At 49.3% G+C, this 9,795-nt stretch overlaps 1 protein-coding gene and 1 long non-coding RNA gene across 4 annotated transcripts in view; one reads left to right on the plus strand and one right to left on the minus strand.

The window, feature by feature from the left end:
- The window catches only part of NOL4 (nucleolar protein 4), a gene marked incomplete at both ends in the record, with an annotated part of 188,624 nt that extends 186,395 nt beyond the window's left edge, over positions 1 to 2,229 (minus strand). For 2 of the 3 annotated variants that reach the window (XM_083866336.1, XM_083866335.1), the window contains one exon: positions 1,961 to 2,229. In XM_083866336.1, the coding sequence (XP_083722462.1) occupies positions 1,961 to 2,227 (267 nt within the window). The remainder of the gene's footprint in view (positions 1 to 1,960) is intronic. The other variant, XM_083866337.1, reaches the window with a different exon arrangement.
- The window catches only part of LOC310912114, a 219,119-nt gene extending 209,762 nt beyond the window's left edge, over positions 1 to 9,357 (plus strand). Inside the window, exon 2 of the long non-coding RNA XR_014590623.1 lies at positions 9,216 to 9,357. This is a non-coding gene — a long non-coding RNA (uncharacterized lncRNA). The remainder of the gene's footprint in view (positions 1 to 9,215) is intronic.
- The last annotated feature ends 438 nt before the right edge of the window (positions 9,358 to 9,795 follow it).

Raw genomic sequence — 9,795 nt, forward strand, 5'->3', positions numbered from 1 at the left:
AAAAATAAAAAATTGATTCTGTGTTCTTAAAATAGAAAACAGAATAGAAGGTGGGACTTCAGACTTTCATGGCCTAGCAAAGGTGAAAGAAAACAAACAAGCTGATCATCACTGAGTCTGGTGTTTCAGAGGACCAGAAAAGCACATAATTTTTAAATTCCATCATGTAAAATTAAGGTTATGCTCTTTATTTAGGGTAGTCAATGTCATTTTTAAAAATACTGAATTTGCTTGCAGTTTTGAACTCGGAGTCAAAAAGGTAGTCTAAGGAATAAACAATCTTGCCCACCGGCCCTTCAAAATAATTATTTCAGTGAGCAGGAGAGATATTTAAAAATACTAAGCTAATTGGAGACTTCTGCTTTAGGCAACCTTTTTGTTATAAATTGTATCTATGGTACTGTCTGGGCTCAGAGATGAGCAATCAGTCTTGTAACAGTAAAACAGAGATCTGCCAAATCATCTGAATCTATACACAGACCTGAAACACTTCAGTAAATAAAAACCATAGAGAAGGAAAAAAAAAACCTGTCCAGAGCTTCTCTTTTACTTTAAATCTTCATATTGAAGATATCCTTAAAATTAATTTCCCACTTCTGCCTCCTCACAGCCATGACGGCGCTGATGACAAGGGGGCAAATAGAAGGCAGCCCCTGGGAATGCCCAGGTTTATGACTTCAGCAAGGCAAAGAGAGGCAGATTTCCCCGGCAGCCTACGTCACAACCCAACCCAGAATACTTTCCAAGAAGCTCCCTTTGCTGCGCCACCCAGCAACCTCCCCGTTAGGTCTGGATAAGCTGCCACTCCAGGAGGAAAAAAAAAAAAAAAAAAGAAAGAAAAAAAAAAAAAAAAAAAAAAAAAAAAGAGAGAGAGAGAGAGAATATTGCTCATCCAAGCCAAATGCCCAGGCAGGAATATTTTTAATTGCCGGGTTTCCTTTCTCGGCTCCCCCTCCACACCCGCCCCACGCACAGACAAAAGAAGCTTAGCTTGCGTGACCCAGCGCATAGGAAGTAAGAATAATGATACATTAAGAGAGTTCAATAGGCAAAACCTACTTGCAACCAACAGTCCCCATCTTCTTAAATAGGAAAATCTGTCGCTCCTGCCACCACCAAGCACAATACCTCTCCCTCTGTCAGCCCGTAACGCCAGCGCCTGCCGGGGATGCCAGGCTACCCCAGAGCATCGAACGGAGCGCTGGGGGGCTCCTGCCAGCCCAGAAAGTGTCACAAAATACACCCTTCCCTCGGTGATGCGGAACCCCCGTCCTCCCTTTGTTGAGCATCCTCTCCTCTCCCGCCGCCCCTTCCCGGCGCAGCCGGCGCTTCCCAGCCCAGCCGGGCACATTCGCGGCCGCTCGGCGGCGGCGCCGGGGCTGCGGGATAACAATAAAGGAAAATAAATAAATAATAAAAAAAAAAAGGATAAAAATAACGCTAACGAACGAATAAATAAATAAATAAATAACCCCCAAGAGATATCCCGGGGAACCACCGCCCGGCGCCGCGCCTGGCTTTGTGCCAGGCAGGGTACCCCCGTGCGCCATCCATCCATCCCTCCATCCCTCCATCCCTCCATCCATCCATCTATCCATCCCTCCATCCATCCATCCATCCCCGGGGCGGCGGGGCCCGGCACAATGGCCGGAGCGGCGGCGGGACAATGGCACAGCCCAAACCCGCCGCAGCGGCCCGGAGGGGACGGGGGGACGAGGAGGACGAGCGGGAGAAGCACACCGGCCCGGCGGGGCGCGTTGCGCGCACGATCGCTTTAAATAAAAGGAGCCACAAAGACCTCGGCGGTGTATAATGTGACAGGCAAACGCAACATGGTGATGATGACTTGGGGGAAGAGGGAGGAAGGAGCCAACTGTGGCTGCGGCTCCCCCTGCGCCTCTCGCTCCCGGAGCGGGCTGCAGCGGCCGACATAGAACAAGGAAGACAATTCTCTACTAACCGTGGTTTTGACTGGCACGTACAGCACTTGCTTCCCTCCTCCAGCACCACCACTGACCTCGTCCGAGTTGCCGAGCTGGAAGCCTTTAGATTTGACCCAGAATTTGAATTTGGCATTATCCGTGGAGCTCGACTCGGAGCCGTTCAGGAGCTGGACGATCCGGTCGTATTTTTTACGGGTCACCGTCTTGGTTTTTCCTGAGTCCCCGTAAGTCCTGAGACACCAGTCCTGGAACTGGCGGTACATGTCCCGGTCGCTGCTCTCCATAATCCCCTAACACACACACGCACACATGCACACGCCGGGGCGCACACACACACACACACACACACACACACACAGAGGCAGGCGGACGGGCACACAGACACGGGCAGACACACGGACACGCACACGCCGCGGGCCGGGGAGCGGGGCCGGGCCGCCCCGCCGCACTTTGCACCTGTTCACCCGGCGCTCATGAAAAATGCATCCACCTCCGAGCCGGAGCGAAGGAGGTCCCGGTGCAGGCAGATCCCAGCGGATTTTTTTTTTTTTTTTCGTTGTTGTGGTGGTGGCTCGGGGGGGTGGGGGGTCGGGAGGGGGATGGGTGGGGGGGGCAGCAATCAATTCAATACTGTGCCAATGTTCTCCTTCATTTTTTTTTTTTTTTTTATCCACAGGAGGCAAAACGGATCTGGTGGAGGTTCCTCTTATCCTTCCACTGTACGTGATCAGTCTCTTTAATAATTGTGCAAGGCAGGACTATCCCACTGGCTCCAGCAGCGTCTTACCCGGAGAGGGTTCGGGTGGATAAATAATTAAAATCCCATCCCTCGGCTCAGAGAAGAAAAAAGAACATATTGACTCAGATCCGTCTTCTTTTCCATACACCAACTGCGCCCGGATTCACCCTGGATAGTGCAGGTGAAGAAGAGGAGAGGAAAAAAAAAAAAAAAAAAAAAAAAAAAAAAAAAAAAAAAAAAGGAACAGAAAGAAGAGGAAAAAGCCCACCCTGGTGCGCCCCGGCAGCCCTCAGCTGTCTTCTCCGAAGGCTTTCTGAGCTTTCTGTCTCTGTCCTGGCGGGCTGTGCCTCTCCCCGAAGCCGCCTCGGCGCGCAGGATGGAGGAAGCACTGAAGGGCACACTGGGCTCTTTGCTCCCCCTTTATTCCAAGGCTGGGCGGCTTTGCTTCAGATATCCCCGCTCCGGGCATCCAGGTACTGGAAAGAAAGAAAGTTCTTACCTGCTATTTTCTAAGCCTAATGCATCCGATCCGCGTTTAAAGTACATAATCTTTAATTTTTAAAAAATGATCTTTGAGAATTTCACTTCCTCATATTGAGTCCCATTGAATTTTCATATGCCCTTTCAGGAATTCTCCTCCGTTTATTTACATAGCAATCCCAGCCGACGGAAGGAAAAAAAAAAAATAAAAAATAAAGAAAGGAAGAAAACCCAGATAAATATGAGATAGGCTTGGATATTGGACCAGAGGAGAGATCAGTCCCAGGAGGATGTTGGTACAGGAGAGGAGGCGGCTCTCGTTGCAATGATGGTGCTCACACATGCAGGACTCCTCGGCTGCGGGCTATCCTTTGCTCTCTGGGCTAAACTGCCTACAAGGCATTCAAGTAAGTTTGCGTGCGGATGCTGAGCATCAACCCCCTTTTTGTAAAGGGGGAAGAAGAAGAAAAAAAATCCTGATTTTTTTTTTTTTCCCCTCCCTTTGCCACAGCTTCAGCTCACGCCGGAGCTCTCGGCGGTCTCCCCGCCGCGTCAGGCAGGACACCCCCTGGGCGGGGGGCAGAGGCTCCGCCGCGCCGCTGTCTCTGCTCGCCTCTCCGCGGCCGCGCCCGCTGCGCCTCCGCCATCCAGCGCCCGGCTCCGCGCCCCCGCTCCGCGCCCTGCGGCACCTCCGCGCCCGGGGCACCGCTCCGGCGGGGGGCGGCGGGGACGGCGCTGGGGGCGGCTGTGCTCGGCTCTCTGCTCGGCTCGGCTGCGCTCCGCTCCGCTCCGGGCCGGGCCGGGCCGGGCAGGCGGCGGCGAACCGGGCCGGGCCCAGCGCCGCTCCGCGCCCCCCCCGCGCCCTGATTGGCCGCCGGGACAAAAGTTTCTGTGGCGACGGCGGCGCGGCGCGGTGACGGGCAGCGCTGTCCCATGTCGGGATGCCGGGATGCTCCCGCCTCCGCCGCCGCGCCGGGCCGCGGGGGACGGCGCGCACCCGGCCCGGGCCCGCGGGGGGGATGCGGCGGGGGGGAGAGAGGCGAGGGCAGCGTTTCCATGGCGATGTCTCCGGGCGCGGCCCCCCCCCCCGCCGCCTCCCCGCGCGCAGACGGAGCGAGGGGATCAGCTGACACTTCATTAGCCGAGCACCTAATTATTGCTTATTGGAGCAAGAAAGGCGCGCGGGGCCGCGGCGGGGGGCTGCCGGCCTCCGCGCCCCCGGCGGACATCCCTCCCCTGCGCCGCCTCGCCCCCGCCCGGCGGAGCGGAGCGGAGCGGGAGCGGCGGCACCGCGCTTTGCGGGGCTGCGGCCAGCCCGGGGGAGCCCTGCGGGACACGGGGCCGCCGCCGGGCCGGGCTTTCCCTCGGAAATGGAGAGCCGAGCCCCTCCGCCGCCTCCCCCGCCGCCCGCCCCCCCCACCCCTCTCCCGGGGCGCCCCCTTCCAGCATCTCCCGCCGCCTCCGGGACCGGGAGCGCCGCCCGGGAGCGCAGCCGCGCGTTGGGCCCGGGGCGGGCGGGGGCTCTGCCAGGGCACCGCACCCCGCGCTGCGGCGGGCAGGGAACAGCGAGCAGCTCCCGCCCCGCCGGTCGGCGCTCCCTGAAATCCACCGCATCCCAAACACGGGCCGTTTTCGGCTCAGGGCGCTGAAATGAAGAGGGCTGCGGGCTTCCCGTGCTGTGCCTCGGGTGTCTTCTGATCTCAGAAATCCCACCTGTGTCCGGGTATCCTGTCACTCGGGGCCTGGAAGGGCCCAGTGGAAAGGCAGCTGTGTGTTTTTCCTGCCCAGACCTGGGCGGTAGCGAGCGCCCTTGGCTTTCACTCCCCTGTGTCCTGCAGAAAAAGGCTTCCACGGGCTGTCGTGCTGTTTACACCGAGCCTAAATTTCTAGTGCAAAAGCCGAAGGTGCTAAGAGCCAGGAGAAGCCCTTCCTCACACATCCCAGCCAGGACATGCTGGTCCATTGGGCTGGCCCTGCACAGAGCGCCTCAATCCAGCCTCCATCTCCCCAGCTAACCCAGCTCACATGTACCTGTCCTCTCTCCCCCTCTTCCTTTTCCCTTCTTTCCCCTCTTTCCCCCAGTCCTGTCTTTGCTGTTCTGCTTTCTGTCTGGAAGCACCACCTCAGACACAGGCAAAGCTGGGGCCACTGTTTAAGAGCAGCACTCTGAAGGATGTTTGTGTTGCCAGAAGCCCTCCTGCCATCTGTAAGATCTGAGAGGGCAAGCTGGCACAATGGGCAGAGAAAAGTAGGACTTAGAGATAGCCCAGGGAGGCTTGAGACTTTTTGTTGGCCACAGGGCCCGTAAATTACCTTGGCAGCCCCAATTTTAGTATTAGAGGAGCACGGGACTCCCGTCTATCACAGGCTCTGGAGGCGAGGCAGTAACAAAGGAACTGCTGTGCAGAAGGGGAGCAAGGGGAACCTCGCTGAACTCTTACCCAGCAGGCTTTATGAGATGTAATATTGCTTTAATGTGCCATTAGATCTACATTTAGAAAAAGGGTCATAGCATGGATTGGGCTGCACTGCTAAACAATTCTGTCAGATAATTGTTCTCAGCCCAGCCTCCTGCTGAGGGTCTCAGTAACTTCCGTATCACACTGATACTGTGCTGTGACTGAATCCAAAGTACGCACACAAAGCAAAGGGGATAAAGGAAGATGTGACAGAGCCAGGAGTGACGGTCCAGACACTTATAGCATGGATGAGTAAAATGCTTGAAATAAGCAGGAGTGGTTTTAGTAGATCAGAAAATAATTCCATATCCCGGAGTATCACTTTGGATTGTGTAAAGAACTCTGTGCCTCCTCAGAAGAGACACATTCCTAAATTCAGTCAAGTTTGGACCATGCCTTAAAAACCCCAGAATTTTTTTTTTTTCAAACTGTTTTGAGGCAGGAGAGAGAATCATATAATTCCAGAATGGTTTGGAAGGAATCTTAACAATCTTAACTAGATGATCTTAGCGATCATCTGCCATGGGCAGGGACACCTTCCACTAGACCAGGTTACTCAGAACCCCATCCAACCTGGCCTTGAGCACCTCCAGGTATGGGGAGCCCATAACCTCTCTGGTCAAGCTGCTCCAGTGGATCACCACCTTCATAGTACAGAATTTCTTTCTAAGGTTGAATCTAAGTCTTCAGCTTAAGGCCATTTTCCCTTGTCCTACCACTACCTGCCCTTGTGAAATAAATATAGGTGAAAAACTATCTGTGGTGTGAAGTGGGGATGGAGAGTAGGAAGTCAAGTAATATTTAATGCAGCTGGGTTTCTTTCTCTGTTTTACAGTTAAGAGTTTTGATTCGTGTGGATGAAAGTTATGGATGTTTCACGACTGCTTCCAGGAATCACTTGGCCAGAAGTCTCCGGTGCATCCTGGAACCCCACCCACCTCGCCAGACAATGGATCACACAAAAATTATGCTTACTATAAACAACTGGTGATCTAAAGAAGGTCAATTGCCTGGTACATGGCTTCACTTTCATAAAAATATACATTGTAGAGTGTATTTGCATAACCTGTACTTATTACATATACATATATACAGATTATGTGTGTATAGTAACTTCAGCAGAATTCAGATTGTGAATTTAGAGTGCAGATTTTTAATCTCCCATTTTGAGATCTTCTGATACTCTGAAAGTAGTACTATCAGATTATATTTAAATAAGAAAAATTACATGGGGTTAAGTTCACTGTCTGGTTTGGGGTGGGTTTTTTGAATCAAATTTAACTGAGTTTAATAACACAGTCTGGAATCTCCTAGCAATGAAAAGCTCTTGCACATACCCTCCTCCTGTCAGACACTCTGTAACTCAGCTAAAACTCAAACTCCCGTGGCATCCTTGGCTAGAGGGACTGTGTTGGTCCTTCGATGCCATGGACTGAGGCAGTTCTGTGCTCTGCATTCTGCAGAACTCACTTGCCTCTGCCAGAAAATGAAAGTTTCTCTCCTCTGGTGTGGAGACACCACGTCCGTGCCTTGCTGGCTTTCTTGCTCTTCAGCCAGCCTGAAACAATACACCACCAAAAGATGTGTGAACGTTTCCATTCAGTGGAATGAAGTGTTAGTTGCAAAACAGAGTTTTGGCGATTTGAATTGCCTCATGTGCATCAAGCTGTGAAAGAGGTTTAAAGTAAATCATGAATATCATAAATACTGTATTTTTTGAATTATCACCTCTAACAAGTCCACTGGCAATAGAAAGTGAAGACAGGCAGAATGGGGCCTGATGTCTCTCATTGGAGTTACCAGTGTTTCTAGATGAAATTACAATCTTGCAGTGACATGGAACTGAGTCCATGGAAAAAGCTGAGAGACATTTTCAAGTTTTTTAAACTTGCTGAAAAAAAGAGAGTAGTTTTTTGGCTTAAATCTGTCATCTGACTTCTGCCATAGAGGGGTGTTTGGAAAACATGCACCATGTTTCAGCACACTGCTTGATATGGCGTTACTGGATGGCTAAGGGTAGCCTTTGAGGATATGAATTTCCTGTCTCTTGCGTTTTTTGTTCATTGACACAGCGAGAAAAAATTATTTTGACACTTCCGACTTGCCATGTCCATGAGTTACGATGGAAAGCCCATTTCTGTGCAGACTGAAAATCATCCATGTGGAACTGACAGAAGATGTGCTGAGGAATAAAGAAACTGCAGCTCCAAATGGTTTGTTTTCAACTACGTACCTGGTAGTGCTTTTCCTCTCTTCTGGAGAGAATTTCAGTGGAAGTGTCCTGTGGCGTCCTTTGCAGCCCAGTGATGGCAGCAACAATGAGCACTGCAATCCCTAATGCTTGTGGAGGTAGAAGCCAGTGTTCACACACTGCATGGGCTTGACTGTGCTCTCTTCCTTTGGTCTCACGTACATGAGAGAACCTCCTGAGTGGTTCGATAATCAGTCACCTGATTGCATTTTGGGAGGTAGGACTCTGCTGTGACACAGCTTCCCTGAGGAGAAAATAGTCACCATTCTACCTACTAATATCACTGGCAAAGGACCACTCTGGAAAGGTATCCTTAATTCCAAGATATTTGCTGCTTAGGAGGTCAGAAACTACAGGATATTAGTTGGTAGTACTAATGTATGAAAACTTCAGATGGATGAAGGTTGTCAAAGTTTTGATTTATCTACTGAATGAGCTATTGTGGAGCAAAGCCTAAACTATTAATAGTATAATTTTTTTATAATAGTTCAGTATAATTTTTTTCTACAAATTGTTTCCAGTTCCAGTATTTTTCTTTATTTTTCTTAAGTTACTGCTGATTTTAGAAAATTAAGAGGTGGTAAACTGAAGCAATGACTCAGAGATAGCTTATAAGAACCTACTTGCTAAATATTTGGGGGAAAGAGGCTGTATGTTTCTAGGTTTATAAAGAAATGTGAGAATGAATTCATAAAATGTGGGAATAGTGTCATAGTTCTAGTTAGGATCTTTTCACATAGAGCGATGTTGATGATGCCGATGAGAATCATACTGGGATGTATTCTGTCTTTATTTTTTAACAATCTTCTTCGGCGACATTTGGAATCCCTTGAGAAAATGCTCAAACTCACTTCCCCTTCATGCAGTTAGAAAAATCCAGACTTGGCTTCATTCTACAAAGCTGCTTTGCTTTAAGTAGCAGTTCTGCAAAACATAACTTCACATATTTCTTTTACTCTATGCTTTATTACTGAGAATATTTGCATGAAAACAGGGTCTTTGTTTAAAAGTTCCTGCTTCTTATTCATCACAGCTCGTTGAGTTGGAAGCAATTACGGTACCCTGTACAGAAGGCTCCGATCCCTTCAGAACAGAAAAATATAAGCAGGAATTGACAAACTTTTAAGAATATAAGCTCTTGTTTTCATGAAAATTTCCTCATTTCCTTAGTAATAAAAAAGGAAAAGGGAGTAAATACGTGGCACACAATGAAAAAAAACGAAAAAATAATGTTTTAAATGTCTTAAGGTTTGTATATGGGCACTGAATTTTATTTTTATTGTTACAGTGACACCTTACATTCAACCTTGATTCCTTTCATCATAAGGAGGGTGTGCACAAAGGGTTGGTTGTTTTTTGTGGGGTTTTTTTGGTGTTTTTTTTTTGTTTGTTTTTGGTTTTGTTTTTTTTTTTTTTTTTGTGTGTGTGTGTGTGTAGTATTTTTTATTCTTTCTACAAGTGATGTATCTTTCTCAGCTAAGGCAACACTAATATAAACCAGCTACTAGAATACCACCCAGTGTGTTGTCTAAACCAAGCCAGGACTAATAAGACAGTGCTGTAAATGCTAGCGGTCTATCTCTGTTAGTGTTCTCGACTTCATTGCCATGGAGAGAGATGTGATAATTGGAAAATCTTCCAGAAAGTTTCAAGTATGGCTCTACAGCCATTGTGTCAGGCACTACTGGACAAAGTCAGCACTGGAACAGAGTGTGGTTAACCAGGTGCCATCATCCTGCTTACAGCAGGATGGAAACTAGGGAGGAAACAAAAATGAAGAAAATTTCTCAATCTAAAATATTTGGCAAAATACAACATTAATTCCTCACTGGTATAAAGTACCATCCAAACTTTGCTTTTTCCTTTGATCCATATGTTTGCATCAGCAGCATGGGGTCCTCTTGACTTCACAACATTATAGAC

The sequence above is a fragment of the Zosterops lateralis genome (assembly GCF_965231275.1).
Source record: "Zosterops lateralis genome assembly, chromosome: 1".
Taxonomy (NCBI): domain Eukaryota; kingdom Metazoa; phylum Chordata; class Aves; order Passeriformes; family Zosteropidae; genus Zosterops; species Zosterops lateralis.